The sequence below is a fragment of the Hippichthys cyanospilos genome, chromosome 15 (assembly GCF_059441005.1).
Source record: "Hippichthys cyanospilos isolate Australia breed blue-spotted pipefish chromosome 15, RoL_Hcya_1.0, whole genome shotgun sequence".
NCBI lineage: Eukaryota > Metazoa > Chordata > Actinopteri > Syngnathiformes > Syngnathidae > Hippichthys > Hippichthys cyanospilos.
Genome location: NC_142383.1, coordinates 3,398,238 through 3,416,198, shown reverse-complemented (window position 1 = coordinate 3,416,198; position 17,961 = coordinate 3,398,238). Strand labels below are relative to the sequence as shown.

Below are 17,961 nucleotides of genomic sequence, written 5' to 3'. Positions count from 1 at the left end.
CAAACCTGACTTGTCTGTCAAAACACTTGTCACCCCTATGGGATGCAAATTAAAGTATTTCAGAATAGTATAATTTGGCTTGGATTGGAATGACTTTGACATTATAATCAGTGTTTGTCTGCAAGCGCCCCTAACAAGAAAGTGTAATGTTTCTTACACCACATACTATGGATGCTTTCTTAAGCCCAAACCAGACCCAGGATGTAAATGTGTTAGAACAACAAGTTGTGCATACATTTTGGCCATAAAACAAAACCAGCCCCTGCCTGCATTTAGTCTTGTTCAGCCTTTTACTTCTCAACATGACCTGTTTAGGCATGCTCAGTTAGTCCCTGTTGCACATTCCATCTGTGAGGCTGGGCTTCAAAAACATGCCATAAGGGATTGGGGCTGTGTTGCTGTTTCACTATGGCTATGGCATGCAAAGGTTAATTGCATCAGCGTGAATTGACAGCATTCATGTCCTTGTTCACTGTTCCCCCGCCCAGTCTCACCTCTTGTCATGTTGGTATTTTGAGGAAAAACAGAACAGGCAAAGACTTTAGCTGCAGATCATAAAATTACTTTACGGACATGACTTCTCATATCAGTCATTGAATTTATTGAAATCATTGGCCTGTATACATTCATACTGGAGCACATACAGTAGAAGTAACCCCTTTTTTAGGTATGCTGGAATGATCTTTTTTAATGTGTAGTAAGAAAGACTAGAAAGCAAATGTTGTCATAATGTTGAATTTGTCAACGTACACTTACTCCTAGTGAGTATCCATCAAAGTAACAAGTCATGTACAGTGTTCTCGTTAGCCTGCGTCCCCGACGCCTAATTTATGCTGCGGGACGCATAATTTCAATTCATCGTGCGTCCCACGGACACAACGTTTTTTTTTTTTTTATAGGGGCATTGCTAAACAGTTGTTTCACACGAGGCAAACGCAGCCTGAAACAGCGGGTATCCTCTTGATGTGACTCAGTCTCACGCTCTTTGGCTGTCTGAGCCAATTGCTGCTAATTTTACGGAACTTTATATCGGATATCGTTCGAGGTAGGACGCGAACAGTCTATTGAGCTAAAGTGTGGGGCAAGAAGGCAATCCTCTAGAAAAATGGCTATTTACCCAAAAACATTTTAAAATGATATTTTTTAGAGCAGTAATTTCAATACAGTAATCTTTTTGGTCAAGGTTGGTCAGCAAAACTTGACCACTTACTAATATATTTTACAACAACCATATTTGTTTTGATCTCAGGTCATTTCTCGTTCTCATGAGATTTCGTCTATCAGATCTAGTTATAGAAAAAAAGCCTCCTAAAAGTGCTAACATCAACTCGACAATTTTGTTAGTATCAGTGACAAATCAAGTAATACACGATCAGTCAACAATAAACCAAAAGGAAACGCTTCCAAAGATTGAGAAGAGGAACACAGGTTGACATATTAAAGCTGAGCAGACTGTTCTACCAAAATTCTACCATTATATCAAATCTATGAAGAAAATGATGATGGAGGCCACATGCAAGTTCATTTTAATACATTTTACTGTGATACTTGTGTATATCTGTTGTTGGTTTTTGAACCTTAAATTTGAAACTCTGTAGCCTATATCAACAATATAAAGTCATTCTAATCAAAGTTTTATAAACATGAATCAAACTCTGTTCAAAATACTTTAAGGGTTTGTCTCAATGTACCGTAATTCCCCAAATCTAGAACACACTTTTTTTCCTCCAGAAATGAAGGCCAAAAATATGGATTCGTCCCATAAACCGTAACTTAAAGATTAGAATTTTTTTTTTTTTTTTTAAACAACATTTGAGAAAGATTGCATCCATCAGCCACATGAGCCGTGTTATGATAGATGTGCATATCTATATGGGATGTATTCTTATTTAGGGTAGTTCTGATAATGAAACTAGCTAGAGGCAGTCAGTTGGCTGTGTTAGTTGCACTAACAAGCTGCTCGTTTTAGCCGAGGTTGTTGCTGCATTATTTTCAATAAAAGAAGCGGGCAGACTCGACCAGCTTCTTGATTTCATTTTTGTTCACACACAGGAATATTACAGTAACTTTAAAGAAGGATGTGATTCTTGTAACGGACAGGTTAGGGAAATTACAAAGATTAGATTTATTCTTCTTTGCTATAGTTTTTAAATTGTCACCAAACTGTTGGTATGCCCTAGGTAGCAGCAGAAATAACTGAATTTAACCCTAAAATTAAGAGTGCATCCTATACATGGGTGTGTCCTATATTTGGGGAATTACTGTAATTTTTTACCACCTATGAATGAAAAGTATTTTACACGATTACACTGCAACACACTCCTCTCACAGCCGAGAATCCTAAAATTATGAAATAAAAAGTAAAATTGGATAATTTCCCACTGCACACCCAACTATAATATATTGTGGAACACTACTGTGCCTCATTACATTGGTTGAAAAACACTGACTTAGTTGACAGTACACCTAATTTGAAATGTGACCCAATTAAAAAAGTAAGTTGGTTTGATATGCTCTGTGTATGCCAATATATTATTCAAGGGAAGATCAGGTTTTACCAGTACTTACTGTGTGCTGAAGAAAATATCTTATTTAATGCATTGGTTCTCAAATGAGTGAGATTTTAACTGGGTTTTGTAGACATGATCAAATCTCTTGTAACAATGTTTAATCCCATGACAGTAACAGTACATTTTTCTTGTCAAATAAAGAGCCAATCAACTGGCTCATGGACTTACGGCTAAATTCTCTTATAGTGGCTCCTTTGCAAATTGTTGTGTGCCTTAATTTTGTTACGTTTTATGTGTACACACATTTTCATTAGTGACAATTTTCTGCCAAATAAGCCAGAAATCAAATATTTGATGTTACACAATCTACCTCCTAATTCCTGAATAAAACATGCTATTTATAATCCTTTATAATTTAAACATGTAATGCACAGTACCTAAGTTTAGTATTTTTTTTTTTTTAATCAAAAAATATTTTAATGTTTAGGGGGTATATGGTGTAAAAACATATTTCACAGGGGTACAACCATTGAAAAAATGTTGAACTATATACATCCACTGGCTGAATGTTACATGCAGTTAGTTAATGGCAATACAATTATTTTACATTCTGGACAACAGCAGCTTTTCCGAAGGTAATAGATATTCTGTACATGAGACATATACAGAGAACATCCTTCATAGGGAATTAACTGATGGCTGCTGACCACAAGTAAAAACAGTTAATGCAGGCTGGTTTTAAGATAAATACAAAAACCGATTGACCTGTTTAATGCATTAAAAATAACATGAAGACGAGAGCGCTTAATTCAGTTCCAAAAATCAGGAAGATTTGCAGAGTGCCCTGTTAATCATTTGTGTTAAGCAATGACCACATCGGCCAGAAAGCTGGGGTTTATGTGATTGGTCATCCTGTCACTATGAATATACATCACAAAATTACACAACAACAGCCTAGTATCCTGCTGTAAAGAAACTTCACGAACTGACCTAAATTTCTGCCTTTGTAGTCGCTTTGTGATAGAAGGGATCACATTCAACTGAGCACCCTAACCGAATTGTGACCTCATTTACCCTATTGTACACAAATGTGTTGCGCTTTGTAAATGATCTTTGGAAGTAGGACTGTAAAATGCAAAAGCTGAGTTTGTCTTTAAAAAATGCATTATGTTGAAATGTTAAATGTTAAATTAGGTGCATGTTCTATGGAGATGTCATTTAGCGTGTATGTTACATTTTTAGCCTTTAAGTATGTCTTTGCTCTGAGGCCAACCTTTAATAGTTTGGTCTCCACTTTGATTCACCAGGGTCTCATATTTGTAGTTAGAGGCCCCTACAAGCTCCCACGGTCCTCCAGGATACCATCAATCACACCCAAATCGTCTCCCCCTACTGCTACTTACTGCCTTTACTTGTGCTCTTATACACTCATCTCAGAATATGCATACTGTATATGAATAGCATAATGAAGGACAGACAAAAAAAAAATCTTATGTTCGGTAAACAGCAAAAGAGCATTGTTTCTGTGCTACATGTGGTCACAGTTGTCACTTGGGGTGCTTTGCTCTATCTAGCACATAGTGTCCTAAATCTGCGATGGAAAAAATAAAATATCAAGACTATCGGTTTATTCTAGAAAGAAATGTGCTGCCCAGTGTAAGAAGGTTTGGTCTTAGTCACAGGTCATGGGTCTTCCAACAGAATAGTAGGCCAAAACACACAACAAAATTGCCAAGAATCTTAGCCAAGAATGGCTAAGAGCAAAACAAGCACTATGCTCAAGTGGTCTCTTTTTAACATGCTGCCTGGAGAAAGTACCTTTCCAACCAGCAGCAATTAAAGCAGTTTACCTACGAGCCATTGGTCAAAATACATGTTGACAACTCTTAAGTTGCAAAAATCATTTGATTAAAGAGCCTGACAACCTCTGACTGATCAAAATGTTAATAAGTAATACAAATCGTAGCATGTTAAAGTTACCAAACCCATTTTTGGTTTCTCATGTATGCAAGTAGTTTTAAGCCTTGAATTGATTGTTAACTAGATAAGCTTAGACAAGGTCATTGCAAAATGATGGCTTTGAAGGCCTGGGAATTTTTATTTTTTTTTTTGCTAAACATCCGATCAGAGTGCAGTGAGCCTGGCAAGTGGGGAAATACCTCAAAATATATGCCGTGGTAAGTGCTGCCACATGTTCTATTTATACACTGTGTGCACATGCAAACTGCAGAGGAACTGTATAGTCTAGTGGTTAAACCGCTTCGCTGAGGGACCAAAAATATTGCTAGATGGAAAAACACACGGCTCCTGCAATGAGTAGCAAGAAAACGCAAGAAAAGAAAGTCCAATGCCAATACTAGTGATACTCCATTAGCAAACAATTATTAACCAAAAAACAAGATAACATTTGCATGTTTCTCTTGCAGCCCGTTTAACCAATTGAACACTCAATAAAACATGGTAAAGACTTTGAGCTAAAACAGGTTTGGCCTGTACTGTGTATCACTTTTATATAACTCAAAAGTAAAGAGCAGTGAATACATTTATCATCAGCTTGGATACTGCCTCACTGTTACATATTAGGCTTTTGCAGGGTCAACTCCAGTGCATATTGCCTTAAATTAAATATGAAACTTTAACTGTTGCAGTATTCTCTTCCCCCTTAGTTTCATACTTTATATACTACTTTCTCCCAGGTTGAAAAAGTCAAGGAAGGAAAAGGTTTTTTTAGTGCACAGTGTCTTTTCGTTGTTATAAATGTTGTTGCGCTGTTGGTGATGGAGAAATAGTGAGACAAATAATTTAGTTTATGAGTATACATCCAAAAAGCCTGGTAAATTGTAATGTTGTTTCAGTACAATAGAAGACAGCACGTGTTCATGAGGAAAATCGCCCATCCAAATTTGGTTTTGACATGAAACGCTTTCACTGGTATGGAAGCGTTCAAATCTGCTGTCCTATTTCATTCTTAAAGTCTAGTATCCACATGTCAACTTTACCCAAAACCATCTTTCACTGGCCGCTTTCACCCATCACTGCAAAGTTATCGGGGAGTAGCAGCTTCCTGTTGGGCTCAGCCTGCCCCCTCCCTCCCACAATTCCTTTCTCACTTCCTGACTTTGTCAGCCCCCTCTGAGTCACAGACGTGGAATCACAACATCGACCCGTTCTTAGTTTAAAGTGAAATTTTTAGGAGGCAAAGGAATCAAAATCATTAAGGGAATTGAAGAAAGGCAACATCTACTTTATACTTGTATACTGTATTGTCCATACCAGTAGAAGTCCATCTGTTGAAACGCTGTATTGAAAATGCAGCTCTAAAATTGCAATAGCAAAAGTACAATATGTTCATATCCAGCAACATAACTTGAGTTATAATTGTTAACATTTCATTGTGGGCATACAGTGGTTTTCATAACACCGAATGTAACTTAAGAGATTTTTTTTAGAGATTTATTTCTTGTAAGTGTAAACTAAGCAATTATTAGGTGTCGTCATTATCAGTAGTATCTAAAGTAATTAGTAGTATCGTCACTATCTCTGACTTCATGTCTTGTAGACTGTATGTATTTTGGACTAAATTATTAAAACCATTTCAATCTCATCAACATAACGTGACACTAAACAACTTCCTAAAAAACACGCTGTGCTTGCGGTTTTAGCACAGCTCAAACATTCCTGTCAGTTGGGTGTGTCAGTCACTCTACTGTCACATGAAGAAGGAAAAAAAAAAAAAACATATATATATATATATATATATATATATATATATATATATATGTATATATATAACTTTTTATAATCATTGTGAGAGGGGATTTAAAAATGAAATAATTTTAGCCTTTTTTTTATTGGACTGTGTTGAAAGTTAACCTATCATATTTAATTCCTGTTAAATGGGAGGCAGCACACACCATTTGAGTGCCTATGAATCGTCCCAAATAAATTTTAGATGTTGAAGTATGCATTTTTGGTGGGGTAATTTATCCTGTTCATAAATCCAACCTTTGTCTAAGGCGCCATAGTACATTTTTTCACTTGTTTTGGAGATGTTGTTATGGCCCAATTAAAGAAGACAGATTTTTTTTGCCACATTTTCCAAAGGTATGTTAATTAAAAACACTGACTGCACGCCAGCAACCATATTAGTTCAATTGGTTATTTTTAGTTTCCCAGTTAAAAAAAAAAAGGTAGAAATAAATGTTGCGCAGTATAGGTCACAATAATGGTGGAATTGTTCAAATGATTTAGCTACTGTAGGTCTTACACTTTTATATAATGAAAACCTAGTGTTTGTAAATTCACAAAAGGAATCCTTTTCTCCATGCTCCCAAGATGGTTTAATTTGACTTTTGTCTTCTTGTATAGGTAAACAGCAGGATCTTGTTTCTCACGCATGACCAAACTATCCTCTTCCCTAATAAACACAGGTCTGCCAGAGGATTGCACTGTTCAGACGCCGGCCTTCACTGACAGCGTGAGACTGCATAGGCAAGCCAAAGGACACTATGGGACCTGGGACATGATGTGTGGAACTCCTCCACAGGTTGGGCGCTTTCCTCTTTAATCTTTTATGTCTTGATGACTTGTGAATGAGGGTTGTGCGGGTCTGGACCACACAATTGTATAACAACAATTACAACCAATTTTTTTGGCTCCCCCTTTTTTTTTGGCAGGGGGGGGGCGGGATATTTGTAAAAACAGTTAGGCAATTGCATAGGCAGAGGACTGTGCTTTATTGTCAATTTATCCATACATCGTCAATATTGCATCGCCAGCAATAATGGATAAGGATTTGCAAGTTCTGGTACTCAATCGGGTTGGGCTAGAGTCCCGTTACACCTGCTTAGTTTTCCTAATGGTCTTGAATTCCCCCCTTTTATTCTTGAGAGATTGTAGTCAGTGTATTAATTACATTAAAATTAAAAATTGAATATAGCATGTAATGCTTACATTTGATTGACCTCATGTTATTTGTGCTAGAACGCCATTCCTAAACATACAGCCCTTGTCCTCATCCCTGCTCTTGTTAAGTTTGCCTGGATCTAAAATGGTAGAAAAGTACAGTAAATACCAAACAAGGGTGGCTGTCAAAAAAAAAAAAAAAAAAACAGGCGTTTTCTATATCATACAGTATGCACACCTACTTTTAAGACAAGAATGCATGAATACATTAATGTAGAGGAGAGTGTCAGAGACACCATCCTCCACCCCTTGTGCTTTAACAGCATGCAAAAGGTCACACATGCATACCATTGAGTGGGTCTCTCCTTTGAATGAGACCCTTTCAGTTTTTTAGAGAGATCCTGAATCATCCTGTGTTGTCACCTTTCCCTTGCTTATTGACTCTGCTGTAGCTATGTGTAAAGCTTTTGGTATCTGCTTCTGGTGCTGATAAGACTCTATGGGTTTAGGAAAGATTACATATGTGTCTCCCACCAAACACACTTTATATGTACTGTTTCATGTCATACAAGTGTGTCAAATAGAATATATATATTCTTTATCCTTATTCTTTTGATATACTCTTTCAGATTGTGTTAGTGAGAAAAAAAATCTTGTAGACAGTAGTTAGAGTGTGTTATGGGCAACATTTAAAAAAAATACATTAGGTTTAAAGGTGACGTGGTAAAAACTTCAAGTCAAATCCCTTAAAGCCTATAGTTACAGCTATGAGTAAGGGGGCTTGCCGGTTAAAAGCCAGGCAGATAAACTTGCTGACCTTCACCATCAAACTTTATGTACCATATTTTCTGTACTATAAGGTGCACCCAAAAGCCTGATTTTATTTATTTATTTATTTTTAAGTGTGCCTTATAATCCGGTGCGCCTTACATATGGATCATATCATGTGCTGACTGCATAAACTATAGTTTATACCTAAAAAATCCAGTTCGAACCGACCTGGCCCGAGTGTATTAAAGCCCGACTTGGCCCAGCCCGGTTAATTAACTTGATTTGCAGGCCCAACCCGATTTTTTTTTTTTTTTTTTTTTTTTTTTGAGGACTCCGACATGCTTGTCTTTTCAATTTCCCTGTCTTTCGTTTATCCGTAACTTGCTCCATATCAGAATAGCAGGTCAAAAATATGTAATGCATGCCAGGGGAATATTAAAAATACGGGGGCACCGCGCATTCACCTGCACTTGACTCTTCACTCATACCGTTGCATGTTTGTCGTTTAAATTTCCTTGACATTCATTTATTCATAACTTCTTTGTGCTCCATATCGAAGTAGCGGGTCAAAAATATATAATGCATGCCGAGGGGAAAATCAAAATGATTGCGGCGCCGCGGGTTCACGAGTGCATGGCTTGATCTGGATCTATTCTGCGCTCTGCGGCTCCTGTTTAGTAGTTAAATAGCAATTATCAATAACGCATTCTCTGTTTTATCTGAATTCTTTTTTTAATAACAAATATTCCTTAGTATAATATCCATACAACGCTTATATTGAATGAATAAAGTATATATTCTATAAATAAAGTTTAATGTCTTTGCTGATTGTTTTATTGTTTTTAATACATTCCCTTTAGTGAAGCACCATCTATTGGCTGCATAACGCAACTCTATCTAGTGGATGCATAATGTAACCCCAGCCAGTACTATGGTTTCAACTCTATGTGCGCCTTATAATCCGGTGCGCCTTAAATATGGCTTTTTTTTTAGTGACTCGGCCATTCATTGATGGTGCGCCTTATAATCCGGTGTGCCTTATAGTGCAGAAAATACGGTTATAGATCAAGAACTGCAATTTTCAATTGTAAAGCTCAATGAGACATTTTTTCAACTCTTATCAGTCCTCGAGCAATATGGCCAGACACACAGTCTATGAAAATATATAATTTGTGTTGTCATAACTAAGTATTCAAACGAACTTGTCTGTTCTTTATTTGCATCACAAAATGTGTGATAAATATACAAAATGCTCCAGATTGTACACTTATGTTAATTGAAGATTCTGCCCATCAGTGGCCTTAGCTGGATAGTGTGCTGGTCCGACATTATAAAAGGCAAATATTGATAGAGAACAAGCGAATAGACTTGGTAAACATGAGGTAATATTATACATAAATATAACATTTTGTCTATCATTCTGGTTGAGCTACAAAACATTATTAACCAACGGCGTGGATAAACATTGAGACAAGTTAGTGATACACAAAGCGTTTTTGTGTACACGTGTGTGTGCGTGTGTGTGTGTTTGTGCGTGTTTGTGTGATTTGTACTGTATACTACATCCTGCCTCTGAAACCATCATCTCAATGGGCAATCTGTGGCTTCAAGTTTATTTGAGTGGTCCTTTTGGTCACGTTAAGCTTGAGCAACTTAGAGTTCCCCACCCTTCCACCTCGCCCCGAGAGCAAATAAAATAAGAAGACGTCTACGTTAAAAATGTCAACTGCCACTGATTAAAGATTGCAGTTATTTACTTTAGTCATCATTGTTTAACACACTCAAAATATTTCTTGATGTGTCCAGATTTTGGCAAATCTAGTGATGGAAACGCTTCATCCTGAATTGAGAAATGCAATTGGTCCTCGTCTGAAAGGAAAGATGCAGCAAAGACAGCGAGACTGGATGTTTGTGAGTTTCCATAAGATTGTACAATGTACAATTTTGCAGGAGTGACAATAATGATTCTGCTGTAATTAAAATGTGTTGTAAGTTAAAGTGTGTCGTTGATTTTATTTTTAATTTTTTTTTTATAGATTTCTGATGCAGTTTACAGGCAGGTTTTGGCCCAGACCACCAGAGAGTATGACAATCTTCTTGAAACCTGTGAGACTCAGAAGGTTCAGCTTGATGCCAGACTGAGAACTGACATGGACCAGGTCATCACATCTAAAGAACATGTCAGCAGCAAGATTAGAGGTAAACCAGTTGACTTAATATATCGGCCCAAACAGTCTTTGTTTTCTAATTCCACATTTGAATGGGAATAAGACAGTAGAAAGATAACCTTACTATGTGACATAGTAACATAGTACAACCCGCCATACTTGTTTTAGATTTTTGCACTCCATGATATTTTGCACCATATTATTTGCACCATTGTTTTTGTTTGTTGTTTTATTGATATTTATTGCTATTTATTTATTTGCTCGATTATGGAATGTAATCTGCTCGGGGAAGTGAACAGATTAAGAATTTAATTGTGTGGTATAAGAGTACTATACATATGACAATAAAAGTCTTGAATATAAATGGCTTCAAGTCATTTATTTTCCATTTAGCTTCTGATTTATATGTGAAAAGTTGCAAGCACTGGCTACAAATTTCAGTTTACATGTTTTTCCTTATATGACACTCTGTGCAGCCCTGGTGTTGCCCAAAGCTGAGTCTCTTCTAAAGAGGAGCGTCCAACCTTACATCAACTCCATCTTAGATGCCCTAATGGAACCTACCAGTCGAGGTTTTGCAGAAGTCAGAGATGTTTTCTTTCGGGAGGTGGTGGAAATCAGCAAGAACTTTTTAAATGGAGGAAACAAAGAAAAACTGGGAGAAGTAAGCCATATTTTTTTGAGGGCATATGTTGCCTAGAGTTTGTCCTCCCTCTCCCGCCTGCACCGTATTATGCTGTGTCTATATCTCTTCTCAGCACATGGAGAAGCTCTCCATGCTCGCCTTCCACCCAGTCAAAATGAAAAGCTGCTATGACAATGTTGAGGAGCTAAACCTGGAGGGACTACAGCAAAGGTTCGACATCTCAAGCCCTTCTGTGTTTGTCAGCAGGGCTCAGATCCTCATGAGGGAGGTGAGAATTCAAGCTGTCCTTTTCTATGGAATTTTCACATGCCGCCAAGAGTCAATGCAGCGCTACTGTGGCTGAGAGTAAGCCTGCTGGTTGGCTAAAAGAAACAATTTCGCAGGTGCCTGTTAGTGGTCCAGCATGACATTTTAAACCTCTGTAATACAGTACTTGTGTTTTGACAGCAAATGGACAATGCCGTACACACCTTTGAGCAGCTGCTGCAGCAGTCTTTAGCTAGCCAGGGAGAAAGCGACATGTGTAAAATCATCCAAGGGTGCCAGGACAGGGTTCTCAAGGTAAACTGGAAAGACTAAACACAGACATCACATCTTACAGTTTCACAAATGACTTTAAAAAATAACTCAGTAAGTATAGATTTGTATGATTTGTAGCAGTCTATAACTTGTGTTTCACCGGTTTCTCTCTCCAGAAGTATGATTACGACAGCAGCACAGTACGCAAGAAATTCTTCAGAGAGGCTCTGCTGCAAATCATAATCCCCTACATGCTGCAGCAGCTCGCACCGTCTTGCTCTGCCGTAAGTAGCGCTTTACTGCAGTGTGTTTTTACTATGTATAATCTCTACGTTTTGCTCGCTTTACACTACATTATTATGTTATCATTATGTTAAATCATAAATTCACTCCAATTTTGCTTACAGTATCAGCCAAATGTTTGAAAACTCCTTCAAACTCAAACTGCTCGCAAACACGAAAGTGGTCAAGAAATTCAAGAAATCAACTCTTGGAAATAGACTGCTGTGAACGCGTTGTCATTCCAGATCATAAATGTCATTGAGAAATGTGCAAAGCTATGCACTATATTTTTTAAGTTATACAGCTACTTTGAAGAATGACTGAAGTATTAATCTGCTAAATTCTGAATTTTTTAAATCATGAGAAAAATCTACATCTCTTGATTCATTTGAGCTACCTTACTAAGTCCTTGTTAGCTAAGAATTTTGCCCGTTCCAATGATGTCCCGTGTATTTGGGTGACATGCAGTTACTTTTGATGTCATATTGAGACAAAATGATCACAACAGTGGACACAAATGAGTAGACTGGTCTCAGGAGGATATAGCGCCAATTTACAACAATAATGATGAAGCTATTTCATGAACAGAAATTCACACAGTATAGTAATCATTGGAGTGAGTACCTACTTATAAGAGGAACTGTGTTAGTACTGGTCTGTTATTGGTCGGCGCATGGGGTCACAGAGATGGCTGCCTAAAAACGTGATCTCATGTGGGAGTGCTTTCAATATCATTTAATGTGCATTTTAGTGCTAAATTCAAACTTTAATTGGTTAGTCATGGGACGCAAGATTGCTAGTGATGTTAAAGAGAGAAGTAAGAAGATGATTTATATGGAAACGAAGCTGGAGATAATCAAATATGAAGAAGGCTGAGCTGGCCTAGGATAGGTTCCCTCACTAGGGAATATGGCCATAATAAGCACTCAAAGGTAAATAAATCCTTTATATATTATTTTTATTTAAGTTATTTAATTGTATACATGTATATTGTATATACGTAGCACTTACTATACTATTTTGATAACCAATTTTTAATATGTCTATACAATTTTGATGTTTTTACCTGGGGTTCTAAACACAGGTTTGGATTGCCCACCATCTGGCAAATTCGCGTTACGATCCCAACCGTGGAAAAGATTAATCTCGTATCCACTATTTTTTTTTTTTGAGTCAGCCCTGACGAAAAGCCTTTTCAAAGGGTAAGGTATAGTGGTAGCTTTTAAATTAGGTGAGGACAATTGGAAGACTGAGAGGAGCCTAATAACAGAAAGTTCTGTCTTCTGTTCAACCACAATCTCTTTCATCCTAAGCATATAGAGCTTCATAAATTAGGTTTTTTTTTTTGGATCAAATTCTAAATGTCATAAAGAACCAGTGCAGTTATACCAGCACTAAACGAATTCTGAATTGAAGATCTTCTGCTTTCAAATGTGCATGAATGATATACAATGAACGCCACAATTGCAATGCTGTATTCTGAAAAGACATAGTGCTTGATTCTGTTAGCACTCTGCTAGTCCGGAGTTAGGGATTTGAGCAAAATGTCTTCTGATTATTAAATGAGTGATTAGTGAGACGATTTATGAATTTAAGGGGAATATTAAAGACATCTGGCTTTTGATATGCTTAAAAGAGATGATTATGTGTCTGTTTCCTCCCCAGGAGCTTCCACGTTTTAAAGAGCTCATCTTTGAGGATTTCTCCCCGTTCCTTCTTGTGGAAAATATGTTTGAGGAGGTGGTGTTGCAGTCTGTCACCAAGGACATAATGATGGGTGAGGATAAAGAAAGATGAAGTCAGAGATGAAATGTGTAGCGGTCGTTGGGAAAATGATCAGATTACTTGCTGGATTTACACTACAGGTCCGAACTCTCGATTTTGATTTAATTAGTTAACCTATCCGGTTTATTATTTGTTGTATATTTCAAGTAACATAATTATAAAATCCCACAAACATTCACCGAAAAACCACCTGCATCCGCAGTCTCCAAATTGTATGTTAAAAAGTCAACACCAGGTCTTAACAACATTATAGTATAGTAAATGTGAAAGATTAATCCATTTAAATAAAAATCACAATTTATGATTAATTTACCTATGTGCAAAGGCAGATCTTAAATTTATTTGTCAAGCACACATTTACATTGTTTTATAAAAGTTGAAATGATAAAGCTATAGATTTCATCACAATATTGTTATCTGATTTTTGACTTAATGATTTATGTCAATGTCAAATTCGATTGGTGGAATTTTGTGAAGCTGTCGTAGTGAATTTTTAAAAGCACATAGAAGTATGGTTAAGTTAGTGTTTTGCATGTTTTAATTCATATTAAGGTAGATCATTTCTTACATATTAATTTATGGTTCAGTTTGCTTCATTCAACATAAGACTAACGTAAAGCAATTGTTTAATAAATCAGAATATCTCATTCAATGCCAGGGACGTATGTTCATGTTTTTTAACATTCCAGACATTCAATCCCTGATAACTCATTCAATGCCAGGGATGTATTTTTAAGTTTTTCTTTTTTTTTTTTTGGAAGGATCCAGACATTCAATCCCAGATGAGTCATTGCTTGTGTCTGTTAAAAATACATGGAAGGCGGAGAGAAAAACGACTCCCGATTAAATCACAAATGCAATCATTCATATTGTATATTGTTTTTCCACAGTGGGTTAGCTGTCCACTGTATACTGCATCTGACCTATGTTTAGGCTGCCAGCACACTGTATGTCCGACACCCATTGGATGTTTAACATACTTGCCCTGATTTTTGTTTTGAGGATATCTGCTTTTATGCATTTCATTTTCGTTCTCCCTATCCGAATTCTGCTCATTGAAAGCAAGAAGAGTTCTGAATTGGCACACCTGAAGTGTAAATCCAGCCTTAGAGTGATGCCATGAATGTTACTTATGACTGTGAATTCTTTTCCCATGTATAGCTGTGAAGGAGGCTGCTGTCCAGAGGAGGCACAATCTGTACAGGGATAGTATTGTTATGACCAACAGTGACCCCAACCTCCACTTACTTGGCGAAAATTCTCCCGTGGATTGGGCCACCAAATTTGGAAATGGTGAACCAGAGGGTTCTATAAGTGGTAGCGGTGATGCTGATGGAGGTTCTGGAAACAGACGCAAGCAAGTTGTGTCCATGATCCAGCTCGAGGGATTACCTCTACCCTACGAGTCCTGCATTGATGTTCCAGGAGTGGAACTCATCCCTGAAGAAGATGCTACGTCATCCAATGATACAGAGGAGCAGGCTGAGGCGGAGGTGTGCGGGGGGCCCAAATCACCAGATAGTGTGGAGGAAATCAGAGACCTGATCAATCCAGTGGTGGAAATGGTAGAAACAGAGGAAGTCAAGAGTGATGTGTCCAATGGGACGGTGTCGGCAATGAACACTATCACCCTGGAGGACGGAGTGCAGGAGGACGTAAGCCACGTCACCACTTTTGTGGAGGACGTCCCTGTAAAATCCCCGCAAGAGAAGAGATCTCCACAGTCAATCCTCCAGCAGTTGGTTGGAAACAAGAAACAGGAAGCTGATAAGGAGGAAGCGGCGATTAAGAGCGCCATTGAGGAAATAGATTTAGCGGTACGGGAAGGTGACCGCGAACAAAATACGGAGGTTTGCGCAACTAAATCGGATTTGTCATCGCCAGCCACAAACCCCACTCCACATGAGGAGCCTCAGCCTGTCCAAAAGAGCCTGAATGGCCAGGACAGTATCATTGACCCTGTTGAAGTGGATGTGGTTTTAGCGTAGGAAGAGCAGCATCTGAAACTCACTGCCAGAAATTGAAGTGTGTTGTAAATGGACTCGCGTTGTATCGTTTCCCTGTTGATGTTGCACACCTCAAGACCAATGATCTCATCCTGTCCCTGAGTTCTTTGAGATATATTCTTGGTGATTGGTTCTTATGTATGCAGTTCAATAACCCCACGGAGGCTTTCTTCACATTTTGTGTATGACACTGAATGCACCAGGTGATTTTTTTTTTTTTTTTTTTTTTTTGTAAGAATCTGAACCCTGCTGATAACATACCAGCACAAAACAATACCATTGTGGTCAAATGGAATGCTGTCTAAAACCTTGACAATAAGTGTTAGCCAATATTGCAATAATGTGTTTACAGTAGTCCATCGATCTTGCTTGACAGCAGGGGATGCTACAGTATAATCCTATGTGTCTTTTAACTACTACAATTGTTCAAATCATATCTATTTTTGTAAGTGTTTTCGTATTTATAATGTATTCTTTACGTAATGCGTGTTTTAGTGATTCCTTTCATAGGTATTGGCCGAACTTAAGGGAATTTTAAAACTTAACCACAGTAGACAACATAGAGACCAACATTATTGACTTTTATATTTCTCCAGCTTCACTTTAAGCACATTAGATCAAATGTTGTAGGTGTCTTAGGCACATTTTCCATTTTTTTTTGTTAGGCCAATTAGATTAGGCCAATTTTCTCATCAAATTGGCTTCGTAAACAGTAAATGATTTATTTTGTACCCATTCATCACAGAGGTTGGGAGTAACCAAAATGAGTCAGAAATACTCTCAGGAGAGAAAAAAAAAACACTGACATGTTGGTGTATACAATTTTCACACTTACTATTCAGGACAAATATAGATAAGGTATGTGAAATGTTTATCTAAAATGCTGAGAAGAGAGTTGCAAATCCTTCTTTTTTATTTTTCCTTTTTATAGCTGAAGCTTTATTATACAATTACCTATTGCATCTTGGCACATTTTTCTGAAAATCTTTGTTGCAATCATTTACATTTACAACTAGACAGTGCTTTCAATAGAGGGGCACTTACACATCCCTTATTTATTCCTGTATCTGCGTGGTTGTGCTTTTCCAGGTCGCCAAATTGTTTTTGTCATCTTGAAATATGTACAAACATTTATTAATGAATAAAGTTATTTCCCGAACTATTTAAATTGTTATTTCTGTCCTAATTTATGTATTGTAAATGTTTTTAAAACTCAATGGGGCCTTCTCTTTTTACCAATAATATTTAACTATCATTCATAGACCATTCGTGTTTACATAATCCATCATCAACCTGACTTGTTTTCACTCATGTAGGGTTTCAAATTCAGCTGGATTGGGGTTGAAATGTTAAATTTACAAAAACGTTGCTGCAATGATTGTAAAAAATACAAAAAAATGGCTGGTCAAATAATTGTCAGCTTCTCGGAAGCTGCCTGCCGTTTCCAAAATTAATACGCATTAAAAATCCTGAAATTGTCAATCAATATTAGTTATATTTAACATTGATTTATAAAGTAATTAGTTATTTTCAATGACTACACTTTGTGTGTAGCTGAACAGACAAACAAGCAAAACTGTTTAAAACTAAAGTTTAATAACTACGATTTAAACGACGTAAAAAAAGTGAAAACGTTTTAGCTGAAGGAAAAAAAATCTTTACGACGTAAAAAAAGAAAGTGAAAACGTTTTCGCTGAAGGAAAAAAAATCTTAACTTCCTCAATCAATTTACCTTGCTCTTGGGGGCCCCCTAGTGATACTTGTCATTATAGTCACAGACTGGAGCCTATTCCAATTAACTAGATTCACAGTTCCCGGCCGATCAGTGGGCACATATATGACAAACTATTCACGCACGAATAAACTCGCGTGTAAATTTGATGGGAGACTAGCACCGCCACCTAAGATGATTTTGTATGTTTTGTTTTTAGAATGTAAACGAAGATAAAAGCACCCACATGAGTTACATGGGACAGAGCAATAGAGTTGAATTCAAAATACAAGTAAAGCTTTACGTTTATGGCCCTAAATCACAAAAATCCTATGATCTAAACACCCCCAGAAGACAATGCGGGAAAGACAAAGAAGAAACCAAGAACTCCAGAGAGATATATTCACCATGCTAGGTTAAATTTTATTTGGCGTCTCTTAATTGAAACTGGTGGATAGTTAAATGTTAGAAATGTTACCATCCTCGTGGATTTATAACGGATTAATGTTTTTTTTTTTTTTTTAATGTAAAAAATGCTCATGCTCTTACCGTGACAGCCACAAATAAACTTCCGGTTAACATATTGCATTTCCTAGATCTTACGTTGAAACCGGAAGTTTTAGACAATATTTTCAAAGAGTGCAAACTTGACTGTTGC

The 17,961-nt window shown here is 37.2% G+C and overlaps 1 protein-coding gene across 1 annotated transcript in view; it reads left to right on the top strand.

Moving 5' to 3' along the window:
• The window catches only part of LOC148411386 (protein Niban 2-like), a 36,170-nt gene extending 19,410 nt beyond the window's left edge, over positions 1 to 16,760 (top strand). The window contains exons 6-14 of the mRNA XM_088434429.1: positions 6,941 to 7,056; positions 9,993 to 10,097; positions 10,223 to 10,385; positions 10,831 to 11,018; positions 11,113 to 11,268; positions 11,448 to 11,561; positions 11,696 to 11,803; positions 13,467 to 13,578; positions 14,748 to 16,760. Of these exons, the coding sequence (XP_088290555.1) occupies positions 6,941 to 7,056; positions 9,993 to 10,097; positions 10,223 to 10,385; positions 10,831 to 11,018; positions 11,113 to 11,268; positions 11,448 to 11,561; positions 11,696 to 11,803; positions 13,467 to 13,578; positions 14,748 to 15,574 (1,889 nt within the window). The 3' untranslated portion in view covers positions 15,575 to 16,760. The remainder of the gene's footprint in view (positions 1 to 6,940; positions 7,057 to 9,992; positions 10,098 to 10,222; positions 10,386 to 10,830; positions 11,019 to 11,112; positions 11,269 to 11,447; positions 11,562 to 11,695; positions 11,804 to 13,466; positions 13,579 to 14,747) is intronic.
• Positions 16,761 to 17,961: the final 1,201 nt, after the last annotated feature.